This window comes from Oncorhynchus masou, chromosome 9 (assembly GCF_036934945.1).
Source record: "Oncorhynchus masou masou isolate Uvic2021 chromosome 9, UVic_Omas_1.1, whole genome shotgun sequence".
In the NCBI taxonomy this organism is placed as follows: Eukaryota; Metazoa; Chordata; class Actinopteri; order Salmoniformes; family Salmonidae; genus Oncorhynchus; species Oncorhynchus masou.
This window is the reverse complement of record NC_088220.1, coordinates 43,349,360-43,375,718: the sequence shown is the minus strand read 5'-3', so window position 1 is coordinate 43,375,718 and position 26,359 is coordinate 43,349,360. Positions and strand designations below refer to the sequence as shown.

The following is a 26,359-nucleotide window of genomic DNA, read 5'->3' as shown; positions in this document are numbered from 1 at the left end:
CCTCGGTAATAGGAGGTTGACATGCAGGACAAGGCCATCCCTCATCCTTTTACCTTTTCCTTTTTCATTCTTTGCTACAATTTGCCTCGGGGTCAGCCCCTATTCTCCTAGGACATCACATCTCTCACATTATGATCTAAACTCTGCAATGGTGCTGCAAATTGCACTCCCCTTCACCCAAACAACTTGGCGTGTGAAAAGTTGAAGACAAAATTGTCTTTCATTGAAAATGGGATGAGTTTATTTTTCATTGAAAAGAAGCAGTTAGTTTGTGTCATGTTGTTCATTCCGCTTTGTGAAACATTTTACAATTTTGTCGATTACTCCCAGGAACTTGGCAATAAATCGATCGGAATAAGGCATGGCAACATATGTATTTGGTAGGCTACAAATGAGCACACTTTCAGTCCCGCGTCGTAAATCACAATGGCTGCCTCAGTGCAGGGGAGGGAAAGGAGCATTCTTCTCTTTCCCCTGTTCCTTTTGCTCTACCTCCTTAAAGACTCAACTGAACGAATAACCCAATCCAGGGTGATAAGGCCACTCTTTTTTTCGCCCGCGGTTTCATCGATCTTCATTCCCGACAGACTTTTCAACATTTTGTCTCCTTGCCTTCCACCAGGCTGCAACGGCGACTTCCGACGTCTGGCAGATCGACGCTCTCCTGATGGTGCTCAAGCGCCCCGCCTGAGGAGGCCTTGGGGTTGTTTGATCAGAAATACAAATTGCCTGGCAGTCAGGAAACCTCACAGAGTGGTGGTGGCGAGCAGGTCCCCGACTCGCTGCTTAAACACCAATCAAAGTTGGCCAAGTGTTGTGGGGGCTCGACTTCACTTTTCTTCATCTCCAGACTTCATCTATGGGAGTTGTACCCCTTTTTCCCGTGCAGAGCAAATTACTATTACGTAAAGCCCAACTGTCTTTGCATTTGCAGTTAATACTGTTGTTGTGATTCAGTATTGCTTCTTGAATTAATTAATAGGCCTAGACATTTTGGTGGCTTATTGAATTACTTGGATGTACTGCTGCAGTGCTACTAGCTTCCTTACTAGCTACCTGGTGAGTTCTAAGGAGCCTGTCATGGGTTTCCCAAAAACCCGAAAGAACTTTCTGTTGAAGACGCAGTCGGAATTTCCCGCCACCCGATAGTTTGAAACTGTGGCTTTGGGAAAAATAAAGCACGTACCATAGAGTGGTTGATATTCATGGTCACATGACAGCATAATTATATTTGGAATGGCCACAGGTGACGTTGCCAGATTACGTCTCTCAGCCTCCTCAGTCATATACTGTACAGTACAGATTCAGCAGTCAGAGAGGGTTAGCTTATTTTTGGGGGTTAGTATAATCTACCAGGAGATGGATAAAATAGTCTATATTAGATGACACTTGTAGCATGAACCACTCATGAGAGTAGCATCAACTACTCATGAGAGTAGCTGGCTATGCAGGCTGCTGATGAGGAGTAAGGTTTGGAATGTAGCTCGCTCACTTAGCGTTAAGATGCCGTTGATTTGAAAATAGCTGGCTTGGTTAGGGCGAGCAGCTAAACTGGTAGGGACTCGAGGCTTCTGTTAGCTTGCACTGATAAAGGAGGCAGGCGAGTTTGGAAAAGAGTGCCTGAGAGTTTCTTTTGGCATGAAACGGCGCTGACCACCTTCCATTCCCTGAAGAGAGAGTGAGTCTAGCCCCTCAGGCGCTGTTTAGACACTCCACTGTTTCGCTCCAGCCAGTGGAGGACATGAGGCGAGTGCCTGAGAGTTTCCATTGACATGAAACGGCGCTGACCACCTTCCATTCCCTGAAGAGAGAGTGAGTCTAGCCCCTCAGGCGCTGTTTAGACACTCCACTGTTTCGCTCCAGCCAGTGGAGGACATGAGGCGAGGCTGCTACTTCCAGCAGCAGGCCTCTATTTCAAACAGATACCCCCCCCCCCCCCCCGTTTCTCCGCTGACTGTGCGTTTCTATTACCTGTTGAAGCCCACACTTTCAACCTGATAAGTCCCTCATAGGGAGTTGAGTAGAGATCAGATGTCCGTGGCTAGAATATTGAAGTAGCCCTGAATTGACTGCACAGGCGGAACAATTGTTATTTTCCAATGTGAATATATGTACGCATTATGCTTACAAACTGCCGAAGGGATACAATAGTACTACTGCTGGCACATTTAGGCTGGCATTATCTGTGAAGGATAGCCTATTGAGGCTGATGAAGACCGAGTTTTTCCCCTCCCCAGACTCAGTCTTATGTCACGGGCCGCTTACTGAATATATGCTAACTGTAAATTGCAGTGGATTAAAAGTTTCCGATAAATGGCCATATGTCAATATTTGCTCTGCTTATGTCCCATGCGTCCTCAGGAGACAGAGGGTGCACTACCCTACCTGCTGGTGCTGTGTGGTGACCACGGGATGTCCGAGACGGGCAGCCACGGGGGCTCGTCTGTGCATGAGGTCAACACCCCCCTGGTGCTCATCAGCCCTGCCTTCAAGAGGAAAGGTAAGCACTTTCGTTGCCTCCCCCTGTTATCCTTTAGCCTGTCGGTCTCAGTTTGTCTTGCTGTCAGTGCACAACTAGGCACATTCACAACTGTGTTCAAATCCATATCATAGCACTGGTCCACCCCTTTTTATATGCACATTTGTTTTCACATAGCCACCTTTTTCCTGAGTGAGGATTAATGTCACTTATGATAAGCAGGGGCCTACTCCAGAGTGCCTGAGCCACACACGCATACATGCCTGGATAAATACAGTTGAAATTAGAAGTTTACGTACACTTAGGTTGGAGTCATTAAAACTCACTTTTCAACCACTTCACAAATTTCTTGTTTACAAACTATAGTTTTGGCAAGTTGGTTAGGACATCTACTTTGTGCATGACACAAGTCATTTTTCCAACAATTGTTTACAGACCTATCATTCAATTGTTTATTTCACCTATCATTCACTGAATCACAATTCCAGTTAGTCAGAAGATTAAATGAACTAAGTTGACTGTGGCTTTATGGAAAATTCCGGAAAATGATATCATGGCTTTAGAAGCTTCTGATAGGCTAATTGATATAATTTGAGTCAATTGGAGGTATTCCTGTGGATGTATTTCAAGGCCTACTTTCAAACTCAGTGCCTCTTTGCTTGACATCATGGGAAAATCAAAGGAAAATCAACCAAGACCTCAGAAAAAAACTTGTAGACCTCCACAAGTCTGGTTCATCCTTTGCAGCAATTTCCAAATGGTTGAAGGTACCACGTTCATCTGTACAAAAAATAGTACGCAAATATAAACACCATGGGACCACGCAGCCGTCATCCCGCTCATGAAGGAGACGCGTTCTGTCTCCTAGAGATGAACGTACTTTGGTGTGAAAAGTACAAATCAATCCCAGAACAGCAGCAAAGGCCCTTGTGAAGATGCTGGAGGAAACAGGTACAAGTATCTATATCCACAGTAAAATGAGTCCTATATCGACATAACCTGAATGGCCGCACAGCAAGGGAGAAGCCACTGCTCCAAAACCGCCCCAAAAATGCCAGACTACGGTTTGCAGATGGGGACAAAGGTTGTACTTTTTGGAGAAATGTCCTCTGGTCTGATGAAACAAACAAAAAATAACTGTTTGGCCATGATAACCATTGTTATGTTAGGAGGAAAAAGGGGAGGCTTGCAAGCCGAAGAACACCATCCCAATCGTGAAGCACGGGGGTGGCAGCAGTATTTTGTGGGGGTGCTTTACTGCAGGAGGGACAGGTGCACTTCACAAAATAGATGGCATCATGTGTAACAAAAATTATGTGGATATATTGAAGCAACATCTGAAGACATCATTCAGGAAGTTAAAGCTTGGTCGCAAATGGGTCTTCCAAATGCACAATGACCCCAAGCATACTTCCAAAGTTGTGGCAAAATGGCTTAAGGACAACAAAGTCAAGGTATTGGAGTGGCCATCACAGCCCTGACCTAAATCCCATTGAAAATTTGTGGGCAGAACTGAAAAGGTGTGTGTGAGCAAGGAGGCCTACAAACCTGACTCAGTTACACCAGCTCTGTAAGGAGGAATGGGCCAGAATTCACCCAACTTATTGTGGGAAGCTTGTAGAAGGCTACCTGAAACGTTTGATCCAAGTTAAACAATTTAAAGGCAATGCTACCAAATACAAACGTAGTGTATGTAAACTTCTGACCCACTGGGAATGTGTTTGAAAGAGATAAAAGCTGAAATAAATTATTCTCTCTACCATTATTCTGACATTTCACATTCTTAAAGTGGTGATGCTAACTGACCTAAGACGGTGGATTTTTACTAGGATTAAATGTCAGGAGTTGTGAAAAACTGAGTTTAAATGTATTTGGCCAAGGTGAATGTAAACTTCCGACTTCAACTGTAAATATATTTACACACACATACTGTCTCTCACACAACTGTGCTCTGGCTGTGAGAGACGATGACGTATTTCACGTACACACAGGCACCGCCATCTCTCAGCTGAGCTCTCACACTGTGAGAAGCGGTGACGTCTTGACACGGTGTGAAGAGGAGCTCATTAACGTCTCGCCGCTCCGTGACGAACGTGTCGGTGGCCGTCCATGTGAAAGTGATAATTGTTTCCTCATCCGCCACATCTATTTCCGAGATCACTCCTCATCCACATGGGTTTATTTCAGGGGGATCAGATTGTCCTGAGATACTGGCTGAGGAATTGATGGACAGGCTCATGCAGTAGCTTGTACTGTAGGGCCTCTGAGACGTGAGCAGAACCGTAGAATTCATCTTCTGGATTGGCCTGTCAACTCAACTGTCAGTATTAAGATTGAGCATTGTCAAACCGAAAAACTGGACACAGCCTTGATAAAATATAAATATATGTTGTTGTTGTATTTGAATTTGTGCTACACAAACCAAATCAATAATTATTTAAAAAATATGGCATGGTAGGGGTTGATTTAGGATTTCAAATGTTCTGGCCTGTAACTTCTCAAATGATTTTGAATGGGACTGAATTGTGTGTCCCCAGAAGGTCATTTATGCAAGACTGTGTCTATGCCTGTGTGCCTCCTTGCAGGCATGTGTCTCTATGTCCTGATATACTCTATGCCCTGAACCCTCAATCCACCTCCTCTCTTTGCTCCTTATAACCAGTGGGGATGGAGAAGCCGCCAACAGTAGAGCAGGTGGACCTGACCCCAACCCTGGCCCTTGGTCTGGGCTTGCCCATCTCCCAGAACAGCGTGGGCCGACTCATCCAGCCCGTGGTGGAGGAAGCCTCGCTCAGGGACCAGCTACGCTTCCTGCACCTCAACGGCCACCAGCTGAGCTGCCTGCTGAAGGACAGCATGTCAGCCTATGAGAAAGGTAAGAGGGAATGGTGCAGTGCAGTGGTAGTGCCAGATCAGAGCAGAGAAAGGTTAAACCAGCTCCCAGCCTCCCAAATCCACAGAGTTGTCCGTGTGTACAAAGCTAATCAGAAAAAGCAGCTAAATTCAAGTGTGTTACTAATACAAACACAAGCAAGTATACAGGTGCTTAGACACATACATACCATTTGTGGCGTGGACACACACACACACACACACACACACACACACACACACACACACACACACACACACACACACACACACACACACACACACACACACACACACACACACACACACACACACACAGCATCTGGCCCTGGAATCCTTTAAGTCTGTAAATAAATGTATTGACACCTGCAAAGGATTCACAAAGATTGCCTTTGGTTGGCTCTCTCCAGAGGACAATCCTGCCCTCCTTTCCCCTCTCTCTCTTTCTGTCCACACACACACACACACACACACACACACACACACACACACACACACACACACACACACACACACACACACACACACACACACACACACACACACACACACACAGTCCCCTTCTGCAGGGTTCTACACTCTCCTACTTCTATTAACTTACTGAATCACTGTCAAAGAAAGAAACAAATAGAAAGGATAAGATTATCCACCTAAAGGGGTTCTTTCACACACACACACACACACACACACACCGCCCCCGTAGTTCCATTTCAATCTCGGCTGCTGTGTTTAGGCTCTGTTGTATACAGGTCAAAGCGAGGCTGTGAAACACAACAGAAGAAACCTGGGCCCGTATCCACAAGCATCTCAGAAAAGGTCCTAGGAATCCCTTTTAAGACAACAAACCTCTCAGCTCGGGGTAGGTTTTAGGATAATGTTAAGACACTTCTCAGACCAACTCTGAGCCAGCTGGTAATCACCACACTTTGAGGTACTGCAAAGGAAAGATAATGATGTTTCTCATTGGTTATTCCCCATCATTTGCAACAATGTCAATCGCGATGAGGCATCGCCAGCTGTGAACTCTGTATCACCCTTTAGACAGCCACAGTGAATGTGACTGGACATCAAATATTGCAATGGTAAAATGTTTGATATGCTGTCATTTTCGCCTGACATGATCACTTTGCCTATTCTTAATTACTGCCTAATATGATGGCATGCATACTTTTTTATTTTATATATGACAATTCTGATGGTTGTTAAAAGCAGAATTTTGACAACGTTTCCATTATATCAACACACTCGTCACTCCCATTTTACAACTCTAAATCGCTTTGGCACAGTAGGCACTTGCCGATGATGTTGTACAGTGGGGCAAAAAAGTATTTAGTCAACCACCAATTGTGCAAGTTCTCCCACTTAAAAAGATGAGAGAGGCCTGTAATTGTCATCATAGGTACACTTCAACTATGACAGACAAAATGAGAAAAGAAAATCACATTGTAGGATTTTTATTGAATTGATTTGCAAATGATGGTGGAAAATAAATATTTGGTCACCTACAATACTTTTTTGCCCCACTGTATATAATGTTCCATACAACATTTGAAAGGCCTATCATTTTCATTGAACACAATCAAAGTTAACATAAGCTCTAGGTTTCCTTCAATTGCCCAATTTATAGGCATGTCCAATTTAGGAATATTTTCTAACAACGTGATATTGCGCTCCAATTGGATAACTTGAAATAACATGATGTAGATCATTTTTTTTTTAAATTGAAAGAAAACCACGTTTATTTATTAGCGTAATGGTTATGACCATTTCGTCGTGTCATGTGAAATAGGCCTTCTGAAATCATTGTCAAAAGCGCAAGAGATAATGTTGCGTGTAGGTGTACATTATTTATGGCTCGATCATATAGAAAAATCAAAGCATTATTTCAACACCACCATTTCCTGCTTGTAACTGCTCGTGAGCTATCCTAAATATCTGTTGACTAGGTGTGACTCTTATGACCAAAGAGGCCTCCTGCTTAGCTTTTATTTCTGCCCATAAGAGTAGGAGTAAAATGTCTCTTCTCAGCACTTAGGACCAATTGTCTACTCTTGAGATGCTTTGTGCACATGGACCCTGTGCTTCGTCTATTACAGTGGATGTTCTGTAATAGGTCGTTTAGACAGTGTCTCTTCCCAGTTCTCAAAATTGCTTCTGCACTTTAATGTGGTTGATCATCTTTAAAAGGGTGGTCTCAAATGTGCAATATAAATGTACAGAAAAACGTGGTAAAGAGTTTGTTTTTGTTTTTTAGTGGTTCACATGCAACTCCAGGGTTGTGGGTTTGATATCCTCAGGTTCCCCATGCTGAATATGTTAATTTAGGCGCACTTTGACATATCAGAATCCCTTGATGATTCTCTGCGCAGTGTTCCAACTCTACAGTATGGGAACATATTCCATATTCATTGGAGGTACAGTTCCCACTTCAGAATGATCCGGGATCTGGGTTTTGAAAAAACGAACGATCCTTGTCGGGAGAGAGATCCGTAGAGAGAGTGTGTGCGGGGGCGTGTCTGTGTTTGCATGTGTCTCTCATCAGAGTACTCGAACCTGATCAAAGCCACGTCGCGCCACGCAGATTTGTGTTGGTGAATGTGGCTGCATTTACAAAGGCAGCCCAATTCTGATAAAACATTTTTGGCACCAATTGGTCTTTTGACCGATCAGATCTGCTTTGAAAAAGGATCTGATGAGATTGGTCAGAAGACAAATATCAGAATTGGACTGTCTATGTAAACGCAGCTCGTGTCAAAACAAGCCCTCTTGCGACACACATGTTCTTTCACTGAGTGCTACACCACATACACTCCCCTCCATATGTGTTTGGAGAGTGAAGCTAAACATTTTACGTTTGGCTCTATACCACTGCATTTTGGAATTGAGATCAAGTGTTTCATTTGAGGGGACAGTACAGATTGTCATATTTTGTTTGAGTGTGTTTTCATACATATCTGTTCTCCGGTTTAGAAATGAAAGCACTTTATATATCTATTATATATCTTGTCCCCCAATTTGAAGATGTCATAAGTATTTGTTCAAAGTTCACTTACAGTGTATTAAAGGAGTCAAAAGGGTTGTATTTGGTCCCATATTCCTAGCAAGCAATGACTACATCAATCTTGTGACTCGTTGAATGCTTCTGCAGCTTATTTTGGTTGTGTTTTGTCCATTAGAAAGTGAAGGGTTAATAATGACTGGAGTAATTTTCTTGATCATCCAACAAGTCTGTAAAAGGCAAAAGCTTGATGTAGTCATTGTGTGCAAGGAATATGGGACCAAATACTAAACTTTTGACTACTATATATACACTATACTTATGACAAAATACTTATGACATCTTCAAATGTGGGTACTAGATATATAAAGTGCTTTCATTTAAAAACTGTAAAACAGATGTATGAAAATACCCTCAAAACAAATGTGACATTCTGTGCGTTGCTTCATATGAAACATTGTATCTCAAATCCAGAATGTTGGAGTATAGGACCAAGTGTTTAGCTTCCCTGTCCAAATGCATATGGAGGGGAGTGTAAATAGATGCACACAGACATACACACGTGCACACAGATCTACATAGTTACAGTGTAAGATTGTGTTTAAATGAAGTATTTTAACAGTGACGAAAGGTATTAATTATGGAATTTGACTACAACAACACATACACCACACCCTCATGAGAGGGTAATCACACTCTGTGTGTGTTACCTGGCAGACTATAGCGTTGAGCAGTATTTGTCCATTTATTGCATGTGTGTTAATTTAATGTAAATCATTTTTATTTGACCTTTATTTAACTTGGCAAGTCAGTTAAGAACAAATTCTTATTTACAATGACAGCCTACCAAAAGGCAAAAGGCCTCCTTTGGGGACGGGATCCTGGGATTAAACCTTCTTTTTTTTAATAACATAGAAATATAGGACAAAACACACATCGACCAATGATGTAGATGGGATGTCAATCCGCTCAATCCGCTTACTCTGACTGCATTGTGAGCGTTTTCCACAAACATTTAGCTTGAATAATCATCCTAGATGAACTGGAGAATTTGGGGTACTGATGTACCACAAATCAACCATACCAGCTTCAGCTTATTATTTTAGCAAGAGTGTGTCTTCTCCTCTTCACAGATTACTCAATCATCTTTTAATCGCAGTTTTTTTGTTCCATAAGTGAGGTGCGAAGAAACTATCTTCAGAATACCCTAAAGTTCAGATTGTTGGTAGAGGACATCACTGAGGAACAAGTTTTTTTTTTTTTTGGGGGGGGGGGGGTGTTCTTTATGGGTTTCCTAATGCTCCTGCCTTGATCCTTGATTGTTTAATTGCTTGGTCTTGTCATGCGGGGCTCACTCAAAAAAGAAACCTTGGTCTCAGTGGGACTCCCCCTGCCTAAATAAAGGTTAAATAAATATATGTTCATAATTTGAACCAAGTCACCTTCTTATCAATTCACCCGCCACCCTTTCCCCATCTCTTTCCTACGTGTGTTTTGGGGCTCCGGTCTTATGTCCCCCCATGGGCCTCTAAATGCTGAATGCACATTACTGTAGACAAATACATGCCAATCAATCACAGTGGCTGCTTATTGCTACTGTCATTTAAAACACATTTATATTGCAGTAGAGGAGAACTCACACATGCCTTAAATTACTATTCTGAGTTGGATCTAAAATGGCTGCCAGGAAGGTCCTTGTCTACACTACAGATTATTCAGCTCCATTTTTTCACTCGCTAGTTTCCATAGTGATTCTGGGACAACTTTACAAGCGGTGGACCTAAATATTGAGTGTGGAATCTGGCCATTACAACTCTGAGACATGAACCGCATAGCATCCTTGTGAGATTGTCCTTACTGTATACACGATGGACATGCGTAGACATCTACACAAACAACCATCTCACACCTACAGCAAATGTCTTGACAAGCCCAGACAAAGACATGGTGAAAATGCTAAATTCAGTCTGGTGTGCGTAACTCATCTTTTTTTCTTCTTCTTGTCTTTATCACATATTTAAATTACTGGACCTCCTTTTGAGAGGCTTTTAATTTTTCCTCAGTAAAAGGAACAGAGGACTGTATGGATTTGTTTATCTGTGAGAAATCTCTGCTAGATAGAGTTGGGCAATTGGAGAGAATGGCTGTTTTTAAAGAGAACTCTGCAAGGTTGTGGTTATTGCTGTCTCAGTCAGTCACCTTGATTAAGGCAGCCTTAATATGCAAGTTAAATAAAGGTTACATTTAAAAAATAAAATAAAAATTTCACATCTAGCCAAGGACACAGCAAGTAATCTGATCCTAAATTCAACCGCTCAGTTGTAGTAGGCTAAATTACAGTGTGGCCGAACAAATTGGACTGACACAGTAGTGCCTTTATTGAGGCTGCTCGGCCCTTTCCCATTTTGACCTTACACATGTGGATCTCAAGCATACGTGAACAATTACATACAGTGCTGGAATGAAAAAGATGCTGGTACACATTTTTAGATGTTCATATTTTAGTGCGATTGGGCGTTCATGGAGGGGGCGGACATTGTGATTTTGTCTGGATTGTGACCTCTGACTGATGTGTGTCACGAGTGTCGATCTCGAACCGAACACTTGACCCCTAAGCCTTTTATTGAGTGGCGATTTTCTTTTGCTGTTCTGTTCGATAGTGATCACTCAGTCTGCAAGTGGTTTGGGCCCAAATGAGCAATGAGACGATGAACACTCGACATCCCAACTGCCACTTATAAATATTGCAAAATGCAAAATCCATCCGTGAGCATCTATCTTGTAGCATGACTCACTTGCTATGAAACACGGGCAGTGAGGACCCCGGGGCAGACACAAATGCATAGTCTGATAGACAGTGAGAAAGTTGTCTGAACAACATATCTCTACTCCTGCCTAAACTATGTGCAATGATATTGGTCACCAGTGATTTCATCTGCTGGTTTCAACATCATCTAATCACCTATGCTTAGTCTAAATACAGTGGCAACTAGAAGATACCCACAAATATTTAGTGTATCAACGTAAGCTAAATATTGTATGATGTGGCTTTCCAAGGTACTGATTTATGTGTGTGTGTTTGTGAAACGTCAATGCCATCCTCCTCTTTCATTTTGCCTAAACAGTCTATGACTCTGTCATACAGTACACGCTTTTAGTTTTTCTTGTCCTTGTCTACCTGGCTAAAATACTTGCTCGCTAGCCTAACTTTCTTTCATGGCCAACGATACGCCATGCCAGCTAGTTAACATTAGCATACGACATCTAGCTACATGTTGAACATACATCCTCTCAGGCCAGGGGCACGATGTGTGAATTTATGGTTGGATCAGAATTGCTGTTAAAATCATTGGCCAGTACAGAGAATTAAGTAAACCCACAAGTCCGGGGCCTCCCGAGTAGGGAGGTGGTCTAAGGCACTGCATCGCAAGTTGCTAGCTGTGCCACTAGAGATATTGGTTCGAGTCCAGGAAGACCCATGGGGCGGCGCACAATTGGCCCAGCGTTGTTGGTGTGGCTGGCTTCCAGGTTAAGCAGGCATTGTGTCAAAAAGCAGTGCAGCTTGGTTAGGTCGTGTTTCGGAGGACGCATGTCTTTCGACCTTCACCCAAGTCTGTATGGGAGTTGCAGCGATGAGACAAGACTGTAACTACCAATTGGATACCACAAAATTGGGGGGAAAAAGGAGTATAAAAATAAGAATAAAAAAATGTCCAAATCCGTATCCATGGATAATTTAGACAGGGGAAAGGGGGATACCTAGAAAGGGGGATACCTAGTCAGTTGTGCTGAATGCTTTCAACTGAAATGTGTCTTTCGGTTACTGGCCCAACGCTCTAACCACTGAAAGGGCCGAATATAGCTAGCTAGCTAGACACTGGAGGACAACAACACAATGAGATTGAACAATTAAAGTTTTTTTCTTTCAATAATGAAGTTTGACTTGTGATGGGATTGGTCTGAAGCCAAATCCAAACTGTCTTTCCTTTTGGTGCGCCAGGACTATTCACAGCTGAGTTCATTCAGTTTAGCTCATTGGCTATAATTATTATTTTTTTATTATCAAGGGAGGCCAAATGTTTGCTGGCTTCCCTTGCATTCAATGGTACGGGGGAAACAATGTCATAGTCTTTCTGACCAGACAACACCAGATAGACACACAACACAGCGGGGCTCTGTTTCGTTCGCTCGGCTGCTTTCTCTGCGGAGATACATTCAGCAGCCTCTGGCAAATTGAAGGAAGTTTGGAAAACACAGAGACGAAATATAAAATTATTTTGACGTTTTTTTAAAAACATTTTTTTGTCTCGTAAATTTGATGCCACTGTAGCTAATTAGCTAGTTCACTTGCTAATGGAAGGAGCATAGCATTTAGTGTTTCACTAGATGGTTGGTTAGTTTCTCTTTCGTTTCATATGAAGTGAATGGCTCAGGCTTAGCTAGCAAGTTAATAATGGACAAGATTTTGTGTAACGTTACATGATCAAACTTCAAATATACACTAAACTCCTAAAGCCTTCCGCAAGCTCCCCTTCGGCTGGTACTTAGCCAAACTTGGCTAGGCGAATCCAAAAGAGTGTGCTCGCATACTTCTTTAATAGAAAATAGTACTGTTTATTCATCTTGTTCTCAAAATAGTCCGAATTAATCTAAGATAACTCAAGAAATCTGTAATTAAATTAGTTGTTTTTCTGAGGATATTTTAGTCGCACAATTTTCCATCGAACTAAGATGTTTGGTGCAGTATTTCTCAAGTGAACAAATGTGTATGAAAACCATTTGATTGACAACAAACACTTAAATGAAGAATCCCATTGAAGAAAACACTCTTTACTTACTTTGAAATGTTCGTATTTTTAAATATTCATTTGGATTCTTGCCGCACCTAATACTCTGAGAATCTCTGTACTCTGTGCACCCGAATGGAACAGAGGAGCTGGAAACTAAACTTTTTGATTAGGAGGTGAAACAACCACAATCCAGGGCCAAATTCAATAATATAACATAATTCTTACTCTGCGGAGATGAAAGTGCTCAACAAAACCAGCCCTTACAGTGCGATTCAAGACGTACACTCCCACATGTTAGGCATAGTTCAAACATGCTTTCTTCCTGAAGGGAAATAGTGTTACTTTAAAATAGTTACAGGCCAGTTTATATAACCTGTACTTCTTTTTGCAATACAGCGCTTTTCCCATATAATTTCTTTCTTCTCCAACCGTCTGTCTTGGTATTAGATTGATTGAGCTTATTTATTTGTTTCTCTGGAGTGGAGGAGGTACAGAGGTACAAATGAGGGGAACAGGAGGGCACCAGAGGTTTGTGTTCTTGCTGATGTGGCTAATTTCTCTCCTAAGTGCCGTAGCATCCCCTTCTCCTTAAAACTTGGCCAGCCACCTCAGTGGGAAGAGAAACATAACACTGATGGTTGCATGACTCAGCAATATGACAGTGGATTATTGAAGAAGTCCTCGACTTGTTGGAATTATTTGTACTACAAGTGAAGTACCGCCCTCAGCCTCATTGACAACTCCCACTTCTTTTGATATCTGTTTTTCAAATGATTAGATACTTTTTTGTGGATTCAGCTAAATCGAAACCATTGTTTCATTAAAATATGCTGTAATAAACTTTGCATTTCACAAAATTGGGATAACAGAATAATTAAATGATGAATAGCGAGCGTTATCAATTATGGCTGTGACGATAACAGTATCTCAATACTTTTTCCATGGCAAAAATGAAAACACAAAGCAGACCAGTAATAATCGTATTAGGAGACGATGGGGAGGTGCTAAAAAACCTTGTCTATGCCAGGCCAGGGCATTCATCTCTCCTAACCCATGATCAATTAATTAAATTACAGTTTCATTATGAATGGATGGTGTGTCATTTTCGCTTATGATTGAGGAATTTGTCACCTGAGAAATCAAAGCAGGACATAGGGTGGAACCTGTGTGTAGTATACAGTAACTGAATGAGTAAATGAATTAGTTCTTATTGTTTCTGTAATCGGTGTTTAGCAGTATAATTGGGTACATTAGCTGCAGTGTAAATGTCTGTTGAAGTGGCAGCTGTTGTAAGATGGGGATACAATTGTAGAGTTTTGGCAGTACAGCTAGTAAATAATTAATGGAGACATATACTGTATATGATCTACTTTTTAGAGCTAGTCTTCTCAAAATATGTCATATTTATAGGCTGTATGTCTGTCAACCAACAATGGGTCGCATTCATCAGCCTGAATTACTTTGTTACTTTTTCGTGTCCATCACTGATGAAAGTGTAATGACAGTTCACATTAGAATACACAGCCCATGTCTCTCACTCTCATTTACACTGTCTTTTTAATATCTTTGATTTGCTAATAACTTCAGGCATCTTGTGGAGACCTAAAAAGGCCATCCTCTGACCAATCCCACTTTCACTTTCACTCTGACCAAGGACCGTTTGTATTGTTTGATTCATGCCTATGGCTGAAGGCTCGTATATTTCCACCTCCATTCCTGTGTCTGACATCATCACAATCTCCGTTTATCATAGTTATGCTCATATGATTCCGAGGCGCCAGCAAACGCTGGGTATCAGTCGAGTTGTATGCGTTCTAGAACAGTTGGACAAAGCCAAAGCAAAGGGTTGTTTTATTATACTCTACATTTGAATGTTATTGTTCCCAAAATTAGGGCTGTGATGGTCCTGGAATTTTGGAACAGTCGTGACGGTTATTTTATTTTCATGACGGTCTTCATCCATAATCGTTGGCTACATGATTATACAATTACCATGCCAGCCCTACCCAAAATGCTATTTTGGAAGGTTATTAAAATGCTTGAATGAAATTAATACAGAAAAGTTTCATATCCTGGCTACGAGTTGGCAATGTTAAGTGGATTACGAGCGGACTAATGGAGCTATAAATCTGCATACAAATTATATGGAGTGAACGTGCTGTTGGTTGGTTATCGTTTATACTTTTCTCCAAGTCTCCGGCGCAAATGATTTGAGCACATTTCGCTAATTAAATGTGTGTAAATCATTACCCGTGGTTTCTTACTAACACAGGAGTAACTATTAGTGTATTATTGTGTTATTGCAACATATTATTACAACATATTCAACACATTCTTGAAAGGTGCCTCTGTTAGTTATTGTGTGTCTACCTTCGCAACTACTACCACGACTAGTAGTAGTTCGTTTATTGTTTATGTAAAATTGATTGACATCTGATATCACTCACACTTTGGCATAACACCTTCCTTACCTCGCCCTCCTCTCATAATTGTCTCCCTCCCTCCCTCCTCTCTCTCGCCCACAGAGGAGGGCTACGAGCAGTTCCGCGTGGCGGAGAAGTCCCATGGTAACTGGTTGAAGCTGGTGGTGGAGGGCAACACGTCAGAGGTGCTGAACAACATGGGGAAGAAGGTGCTCAAGCAGTACCTGGAGGCCCTCAGGGCCATGAGCGCGGCCCTCAGCAAGCAGATGGGCAAATATGACATGTATTCCATGGTGGTGGGCGTGGTCCTCGTCTTCCAGGTGGGTAGTGGGTTGTTGCCCCCCCCAGAAGGTTAGGATTGGGGGGGAACCTGATCCTAGGTCTGTACCTAGGGGAACTTCACCCCAGAGCTGGGATTGAGGGACAGGGAGTTACATGATGATGGTGATAGTGGTGCTGATGTACTCGGTAATATCTTGTGTGTATATAAATATTTATATACAGTGGTGCAAAAAAGTATTTAGTCAGCCACCAATTTTGCAAGTTCTCCCACTTAAAAAGATGAGAGGCCTGTAATTTTCATCATAGGTACACTTCAACTATGACAGACAAAATGCGGGGGAAAAAAATCCAGAAAATCACATTGTAGGATTTTTTATTTATTTATTTGCAAATTATGGTGGAAAATAAGTATTTGGTCACCTACAAACAAGCAAGATTTATGGCTCTCACAGACCTGTAACTTCTTCTTTAAGAGGCTCCTCTGTCCTCCACTCATTACCTGTATTAATGATGAAACCAAAATAGATGATGAAACCAAAATAGAACGTTTTGGTAAAAACTCAACTCGTCATGTTTGGAGGACAAAGAATGCTGAGTTGCATCCAAAGAACACCATACCTACTGTGAAGCAAAATACCAGTAACAGTGTGTGAAAACCTTGTGAAGACAGAAAACGTTTGAACTCTGTCATTGCCAACAAAGGGTATATAACAAAGTATCGAGAAACTTTTGTTATTGACCAAATACTTATTTTCCGCCATAATTTGCAAATAAAGTCATTATAAATCCTACAATGTGATTTTCTGGATTTTTTCCTTCATTTTGTCTGTCATAGTTGTACCTATGATGACAATTACAGGCCTCTCTCATCTTTTTAAGTGGGAGAACTTGCACAATTGGTGGCTGACTAAATACTTTTTTGCCCCACTGTATATATACACATACATACACATGTACTTTGCATGCAACCCATAATAAGACTATGCAAAGTCTATTAAAATATTATCTGACTCCATAAAGACAATTTAGCAATGTGCAAGCGGGACTGTTGTTAGTTACAGGAATAGGCTATCAAGAAATGTCTGAGAATTGAATGATCAATGCTAGTAGATTTAAATTGCAAACTGAATCAATTCACATACAAGGCTAAACCACAAGTTTCAAGTTATTACTGGCATTATTCTAGGCATGATCAAAGAGGGAGAGAGAGAGAGAGAAGTCAAGGTCCTAAGACCATGCCACAAAAGGTCCATGGGGAGGAGCTAGAGAGAGGCAGTGTAGGTTCCTCACCAAAGCAGGACATGAGCAAAAGAGCTGTTTGAATTCAAAATCTGAGTTGTTGACCAATAGCAGACTCTAAAAGTTCACTTCCAGTCAGATATCAGACGTATAAAATGTTATCACAACAGCACCTCTGCTTCCCAGAGATGTGACAGAATGGGGGTTGTTGAGTGCAACACAGATCATTCAGCGTAACTGAGAAACACAATTGATTACTTGAATACGGTGTCGTCATAGACATGTCGGGGGCTGCCACTACATGCTGATCAGAACACTTGTATACATTATACCAAAAGTGTTATGTACAGTACATATGCATGCCAGTGCATGGTATGCGTGTGACCATGGTGGGATATTGCTGATGGTTTTCATATTGAATGGTATTAGCCTAAATGAGCACTTTGCGTTGTAAACTGTTGTCATATGGTATGTATCACACACAACCCACATCCAAATATTTGTATTTTAAGATGCCAATTCTGCTGCTGAAATGATCCAATATCTAGGCATATTCATAGAACACAATACATTTTAATGAACAGTTTTAATGTTGATTTAAGGCTTGACTTAATCCCGTGGTTTACCTTTACAGAGAGTGTTGATATAGCCTTCAATTATTAAAATGGCCTCGAGCTAGCGTGGGAATAACTATACAGTTGGAACAGAACTTCCCCACAGTTCTGATTGGATAACAGTTAATTCTGTTTCCTCTGTCTGTGATAACTTTAGATAATGCCTTGATCTTTATCGTCGCTACTTCTCAACGTTGCTGCTACCAAACAATTGGACAAAGGGTCTCTAATGAAGTGAGGTGTGTGTGCACGTGCGTGCTATATTGTTTGATTATCAGGTTCAAATCGAATCAAATGAAATGTTTTCGTCACGTGTTTCGTAATGACTTACCCACGGGCTCTTCCCAACGATGCATAGAGAACGAAAATAGAGAAATGATTGAAAAGTGACAACACGTCATAATAAAAGCCATAGTAAATATATTGTGAGTAATGATTGCTATATAATGTCACATGGGATACCAGTACCTATTTGATGTGCAGGGGTACAAGGTAATGGATTTAGATATGTACATAACTATAAATAAAGTGACTCGGCAACAGGATAGATGATAAACAGTAGCAGCGGCGTATGTGAAAATAGCTCCCAAAAAAGTGCAAAAAGGGGTCAATGCAGATAGTCCGGGTAGCTATTTGGTTCACTATATAACTAACTATTCATCAGTCTTATGTCTTGGGAGTAGAAGCTGTTCAGGGTCCTGTCGGTTCCAGATTTGGTGCATTGGTAGCAAGTTAAATGGTGTAGCGATGCTTTAAAGGTCAACACATCTTTATACTGCTCTTTGTTGAGCAAGCATTTCTCCAGGTAAACTTTTTCCAGGGGGGGGGGCTTGTACGACAAAAATCTTCCATGTGAACAATATTGGATGAGGCAATTCCCATGCGTTCCCTTCAAAACAGAGACAAATCTGCTGTGCTCTCATGCTGACTGTTGCAGTCACACCTTACGTTCGTTTGAATATTTTTCATCTTGGAGAAGAGGCTTTAATATGCAAACAGGCAATTTGCCAGTAAAAGTGTAAAACAATCATCATAATGAAATCACAGAACGTGTTGGCATTTGTTCACTTAAGTTATTTGTGTAAGCGTTTGACTTAACGTTGGAACGTTTTGGATCATTGGTGGAGCTGTGAGATCTTTTTTATGAATTGTTTTTGTAAAATATACTGTATGTTGTAACGTCCTGGGTTTAGAAGATTGCCTCCACTTTTAGAATTTGCTCAGCAACAGTAAATACTGTACGCACAATAAATAAGATATGAACGACAACGGTTTAACCTATAGAAATGCTTTCCATTTATTCCAGTGTGTACTCAAATTTCAGTTTCCATTGAGTTCACTGGGTTTGTTGTCATGCTCGCACTTTAAAACCGTTTCCCTACAAGTTATTTATTTATTTATTTTCAGAAATAAAACTGCTAATTGCAGCACGACAGAACGCTCTGCATAGACTCCCCAGCGAGTATTATTGGGAGCAGTTGGGAAAGTTGACAAAACAATATCCCAAACTCTGAATAGAAACTAAGAATTGTCCCTCGAGAGGCGACTGCCTTCTATCAGGAAGAAAGAAAGAGAGAGAGAGAGAGAGAGAGAGAGAGAAAAGAGGCTGTTTCCAAAATGAAAAAGTTGGACTTGTCAGCAGTTTGTCCCAGTCGTTACTCAAGGACAAGGCAACTAGTCTACTCTCCACTGCACGGTCCCTGATAGATTTTGTCCATAGAGAGAAAGGGAAGAGAAAGGGATTTACGTAGCAAAGGACCTGGAACTCTTGTCTCTTGTGTTCCATGTACTTGTTTACTTTGAAAAGAAAGAGCTTCCATATTTGCTTCCAAGATGGCACATTGAAAGGTTCCAGGTGAAAGACTTCAGTCAAGCCAAAATCCAAAATGCAAATATAGGGAAGCACACAAATGATGCTTTTGCTTTGACTCAATCCAAGCCACATCAACCACAGACTGACAAATGTCTGCACTCTTTTCACACACTGACCCCAGTGTTACCTCGTAGTTTGCCCATCTATCCAGCCATCTCTCTCTATCTTCTGATCCCTTTACTGTATGACTCATTGACCTCATGCGACAGTTGCAAAGACTTGTAGCTATAAAAATGAGCTTGGTCTGTCCGGTGTTTTTTGCATAATGTATGTGCATATTTGCACACCCTTGTGAGTCTGTTTTTGCTTACATCCATGACTTGACTGAGTGTGTGCGTTCCTCTTTCTCCAGTTCCTTCTCCTCCTGCTGCTGGCCATGCCCGAGGCACTGAGCGGCGCGTCAGAGGTGGATCTCCCTGTGTCCTCGGCTCTGCTTTCGCTGCCCTTCTACCTGCTGTGCCTGCTCCTCTTCTCCGTGCACATGCTGGTGTGCACGTCGGCTGAGAGCGCCTGCTACTTCTGCAGCCTCCCCTGGGGCCTGGTGTTCGGGGCAGTGGCCCTCTCCTCTGCCCTGCTCTGCATTCTGGTATCCATGGCAGCCAGGAAGGGAGCAAAGCCCCCTGGTAAGGTGAGTACATTGTCCCGAGAGCCATCTCCAATGAGACATTAGTAGCTCTTTTGTCTTCTAAAGACTGGACAAATGTTACGCTCAACCTAGGTCGTTTTCAGACCACTTTTGAGGTCTGAAGACATTTGACACTGACCTTGGAGAGAACTATCACTTGAAGGATTAGGCTAGTGCATTTTCTTCTCTGACCCTCCCTAACCACAGTAGCCTATTCCCTTTCATCGACATTATACAGACCTGCTCAAATTTGTTGGTACACTTACAGCTCATTGAAATAATGCTTAATTCCTCCTGAAAAGTGATGAAATTGAAAGCTATTTTATCATGTATACTTGCATGCCTTTGGTATGCCATAGAATAAAGCAAAGAAGCTGTGAAAAGAGATGAATTGTTGCTTATTCTACAAAGATATTCTAAAATGGCCTGGACACACATGTTGGTACCCCTTAGAAAAGATAATAAATGATTTGATTATAGTGATATTTCAAACTAATTTAATTAGTATCACACATGTCTCCAATCTTCTAATCAGTCATTCAGCCTATTTAAATGGAGTAAAGTATTCACTGTGCTGTTTGGTATCATTGTGGTCACCACACTGAACATGGACCAGAGTAAAGTATTCACTGTGCTGTTTGGTATCATTGTGGTCACCACACTGAACATGGACCAGAGTAAAGTAGTCACTGTGCTGTTTGGTATCATTGTGGTCACCACACTGAACATGGACCAGAGTAAAGTATTCACTGTGCTGTTTGGTATCATTGTGGTCACCACACTGAACATGGACCAGAGTAAAGTAGTCACTGTGCTGTATGGTATCATTGTGTGCACCATACTGAACATGGTCCAGAGTAAAGTAGTCACTGTGCTGTTTGGTATCATTGTGTGCACCACACTGAACATGGACCAGAGTAAAGTATTCACTGTGCTGTTTGGTATCATTGTGGTCACCACACTGAACATGGACCAGAATAAAGTAGTCACTGTGCTGTTTTGTATCATTGTGGTCACCACACTGAAAATGGACCAGAGTAAAGTATTCACTGTGCTGTATGGTATCATTGTGTGCACCACACTGAACATGGACCAGAGTAAAGTAGTCACTGTGCTGTTTGGTATCATTGTGTTGCACCATACTGAACATGGACCAGAGTAAAGTAGTCACTGTGCTGTTTGGTATCATTGTGTTGCACCATACTGAACATGGACCAGAGTAAAGTAGTCACTGTGCTGTTTGGTATCATTGTGTGCACCATACTGAACATGGACCAGAGTAAAGTAGTCACTGTGCTGTTTGGTATCATTGTGTTGCACCATACTGAACATGGACCAGAGTAAAGTAGTCACTGTGCTGTTTGGTATCATTGTGTTGCACCACACTGAACATGGACCAGAGTAAAGTAGTCACTGTGCTGTTTGGTATCATTGTGTGCACCACGCTGAACATTGACCAGAGTAAAGTAGTCACTGTGTTGTTTGGTATCATTGTGTGCACCATACTGAACATGGACCAGAGTAAAGTAGTCACTGTGCTGTTTGGTATCATTGTGTTGCACCATACTGAACATGGACCAGAGTAAAGTAGTCACTGTGCTGTTTGGTATCATTGTGTGCACCACACTGAACATGGACCAGAGAAAGCAAAGGAGAGATTTGTCTGAGGAGATCAGAAAGAAAATGATAGACAAGCATGGTAAAGGTCAAGGCTACAATACCACCTCCAAGCAGCTTGATGTTCCTGTGACAACAGATGCAAATTTTATTAAGAAGTTTAAGGTCCATGGAACTGTAGCCAACCACCCTGGGCACGGCTGCAGGAGGAAAATCGACCCCAGATTGAACAGATAAAGAACCAAGGATAACTGCCAAAGAGATACAAGCTGAACTCCAAGGTGAAGGTGACTGGTTGCATCACTGCCTGGTATGACAACTGCTCGGCCTCCGACCGCAAGGCACTACAGAGGGTTAGTGCGTACGGCCCATTACATCACTGGGGCCAAGCTTTCTGCCATCCAGGACCTCTATACCAGGCGTGTCAGAGGAAGGCCCTAAAAATTGTCAAAGACTCCAGCCACCCAAGTCATAGACTGTTCTCTCTGCTACCGCACGGCAAGAGGCTTCTAAACAGACTTCAACCCCTAAGCCATAAGACTCCTGAACTTCTAGTCAAATGGCTGCCCAGACTATTTGCAGTGCCCCCTTCACCCCCTCTTTACACCACTACTACCTTCTGTTGTCATCTATGCATAGTCACTTTAATAACTCTACCTACATGCACATACTACCTCAAATAACCAGTCCCCCCCCCCGTACATTGACTCTGTATCGGTACCCCCCCCCCCCCCTGTATATGGTCTCGCTATTGTTATTTCACTGCTGCGCTTTAATTACGTGTTACTTTTATCTCTTATTCTTATCTGTATTTTTTTTTACTGCATTATTTGTTAGGGCCTCGTAAGTAATCATTTCACTGTTGTATTCGGCGCATGTGACTAATAACATTTGATTTGATGTCAGTTTCTGATCGCACCATTCGTCGCTTCTTTGATCGAAAGTGGGCTGCAAGGAAGAAGACGCAGGAGGACTCCACTTTTGAAAGAAAAACATTTTTAAAAAGCTTAAAAAGCTAGACTGCATATTGACAAACCCACAATCCTTCTGGGAGAATGTCCTTTGGGCAGATGAGGCAAAACTGGAGCTTTTTGGCAAGTCACATCAGCTCTACATTCACAGACGAAGAAATTAAGCTTTCAAAGAAAAGAACACCATACCTACAGTGAAACATGGAGGAGGCTCGATTCTGTTTTGGGGCTGCTTTGCTGCGACTGGCACAGGGTGCCTCGAATCTGTGCATGACACAATGAAATCTCAAGACTGTCAAGGCATTCTGGAGCGAAACGTACTGCCCAGTGTCAGAAAGCTCTGTCTCAGTCGCAGGTCATGTGTCCTCCAACAGGATAATGACCCAAAACACTCAGCTACAAGCAACCAAGAATGGATAAGAACAAAACATTGGACTATTCCAAAGTGGCCTTCTATGAGTCCTGATCTGAATCCTATTGAAAATCTATGGAAAGAGCTGGAAGTTGCAGTCTGGAAAAGGCACCCATCAAACCTGAGACAGCTGGAGCAGTTTGCTCAGGAAGAGTGGGCCAGACTACCTGTTAACAGGTGCAGAAGTCTCATTGAGAGCTACAGACAACGTTTGATTGCAGTGATTGCCTCTAAAGGTTGTGCAACAAAATATTAAGTTAAGGTTTCCCAACATTTTTGTCCATGCCATTTCCATTTGTTTTTGTATATATTGAGCAGACAGGTTAAATAATTGCATTGCATGTTAATCAAAAATACACCGTTTGAGACAAAAGGTCTTCGAAATTATGCTGTCCTTTCTTTGTAATTACTTATTTCTGTCCCTGCAAGTCATACGATTAAAACCATACGATCAAATATGTTTGCATTGTTTCAAAATGGCACCTCAAGCATGCAACATAAAGAGAGGTGAATAATTAAAATGAATTACCCTTTCCAGAAAAAGTTTTAAAGACAAACTGTTTCTTTCTACTTCTAAGTCACCAGTGTCATTTAGCTTTCTTAATTATGTTTGAAAAAGTGGCCTCTTCTCTCTCTCTCTCTCTCTCTTCTGGGAACTAACAGAAAGTGCTGACACAGAGGAGAAGAACGTAGAGAAAGACAGAGGGAGATACAGTGCATTTGGAAAGTATTCAGACCCTTTGATTTTTTCCCCCACAATTTATTACGTTACATCATTATTCTAAAATTGATTAAATGTTGATTTTTTTTTCACAGTACCCTATAATTTTGAAGCAAAAACAAGTTTAAGACATTTTTGCAAATGTATTAAACATTAAAAATGGAAATACCATCAGACCCTTTACTCAGCACTTTGTTGAAAAACCTTTCGCAGCGATTACAGCCATGAGTCATCTTGGGTATGACACTACATGCTCAGCACACCTGTATTTGGAGGAGTTTCTCAGATTGTTCTCTACAGATCCTCTCAAACTCTTGTCAGGTTGAATGGGGAGCATCGCTGCACAGCTATTTTCAGGTCTCTCCAGAGATGTTCGTTCGGACTCTGGCTGGGCCACGCAAGAACATTCAGAGACTTGAACCGAAGCTACTGCTGTATTGTCTTGGCCGTGTGCTTAGGGTTGTTGTCCTGTTGGAAGGTGAACAGTCACCACAGTCTGAGGCCGTGAGTGCTCTGGAGCAGGTTTTCATCAAGGATCACTCTGTACTTTGCTCCGTTCATCTTTCCCCCGATCCTGACTAGTCTCCCAGTCCCTGCCGCCGAAAAACATCCCCACAGTATGATGCTGCCACCACCATGCTTCACAGTAGGGATGGTGCCAGGTTTCATCCAGATGTAAAGCTTGGAATTCAGGCCAAAGAATTCAATCTTGGTTTCATCACGCCAGAGAATCTTGTTTCTCCATGGTCTGAGAGTCCTTTAGGTGCCTTTTGACAAACTCCAAGCAGGCTGTCGTGTGCCTTTTAGAGTTTCTTTCATCTGGCCACTCTACCATAATGGCCTGATTGGTAGAGTGCTGCAGAGATGGTTGTCCTTCTGGAAGGTTCTCCCATCTCCACAGAGGAACTCTGGAGCTCTGTCAGAGTGACCATCTGGTTCTTGGTCACCTCCCTTACCAGGGCCCTTCTCCCCCAATTGCTCAGTTTGGCCAGGCGGCCAGCTCCAGGAAGAGACTTGGTTGTTCCAAAGTTCTTCCATTTAAAAATAATGGACTGTGTTGTAATAACCAAAAAAGTTCAACAAATAAAAATATATTTGAGATTTGAGATTCTTCAAGGTAGCCACCCTTTGCCTTGATGACAGTTTTGCACACTCTTGGCATTCTCTCAACCAGCTTCATGAGGTAGTCCAAACCTTTGACACACCTGCTCGCTTCGTGCGACTATCATTTGTTTTTCAGCAGGGCAATGACCCAAAACACACATCCAGGCTGTGTAAAGGCTTTTTGACCAAGAAGGAAGTGATGGAGTGCTGCATCAGATGACCTGGCCTCCATAATCACCTGACCTCAAACCAATTGAGATGGTTTGGGGTGAGTTAGAAGAGTTGGACCGCAGAGTGAAGGAAAAACAGCCAACAAGTGCTCGGCATATGTGGGAACTCCTTCAAGACTGTTGCAAAAGCATTCCTCATGAAGCTGGTTGAGAGAATGCCAAGGGTGTTAAAATATTTTTTATTTGTTTACACTTTTTTGGTTACTACATAATTCCATATGTGTTATGTCATAGTTTTGATGTCTTCACTATTATTCTACATTGTCGAAAATAGTTTTTAAAAAATAAGAAAAACCCTTGAATGAGTAGGTGTGTCCAAACGTTTGACTGGTACTGTATACATTGTAATAGCTGTACACTGTAAAGTACATTATTCCTCTGAAGAGTATGAAGTAGGCTGTTTGATAAGGTTTGAATCCTAAGAAACCTGCCTACACATAGTTTGAAGTACAATACCATTATAACTACTTTATTAGGTCAAAGCGTAGTAGGCCAAAGCTGTGTGCTGGAAGACCTTGGTAGAGCATGGATGGAATAGGCATTGTGATTTTCCTGTCTTTTTTGGCTTCAGACCATGCATACTTCTCACTTAAAACATTTTTTCCCCCATGTTTTTACACAACATTATTATACCACATTATAATACAGCATAACACAGCAATAAAATGTAGTTAAAAGTAAACAGTAATAACAAATGTCAACAGAGATAATGTAGTTGTTAGTATTTATTTAATATTAACAGCTGATTTTCCAGAGGGAAGCAAAAAAACAGAAACTCGCTTAAGCCAATTTGGAGTAAACTGGGGGAGAACATGTCCTGATTTCTCCTGAGACAATCGAGCCCCTGGAACCTAACCGTTTACTGAATAAAGTCCTACATTACCTGGGGAGAACATGTCCTGATTTCTCCTAAGACAATCGAGCCCCTGGAACCTAACAGTTTACTGAATAAAGTCCTACATTACCTGGGGAGAACATGTCCTGATTTCTCCTAAGACAATCGAGCCCCTGGAACCTAACAGTTTACTGAATAAAGTCCTACATTACCTGGGGAGAACATGTCCTGATTTCTCCTGAGACAATCGAGCCCCTGGAACCTAACAGTTTACT

General features: G+C 41.8%; 1 protein-coding gene across 1 annotated transcript in view; it reads left to right on the top strand.

The window, feature by feature from the left end:
* LOC135546018 (GPI ethanolamine phosphate transferase 2-like) overlaps window positions 1-26,359 on the top strand; it is a 130,333-nt gene that overhangs the window by 48,208 nt on the left and 55,766 nt on the right. Inside the window, exons 5-8 of the mRNA XM_064974075.1 lie at window positions 2,362-2,500; window positions 5,142-5,354; window positions 15,664-15,881; window positions 19,922-20,197. Coding sequence (XP_064830147.1) covers window positions 2,362-2,500; window positions 5,142-5,354; window positions 15,664-15,881; window positions 19,922-20,197 — 846 coding nt within the window. The remainder of the gene's footprint in view (window positions 1-2,361; window positions 2,501-5,141; window positions 5,355-15,663; window positions 15,882-19,921; window positions 20,198-26,359) is intronic.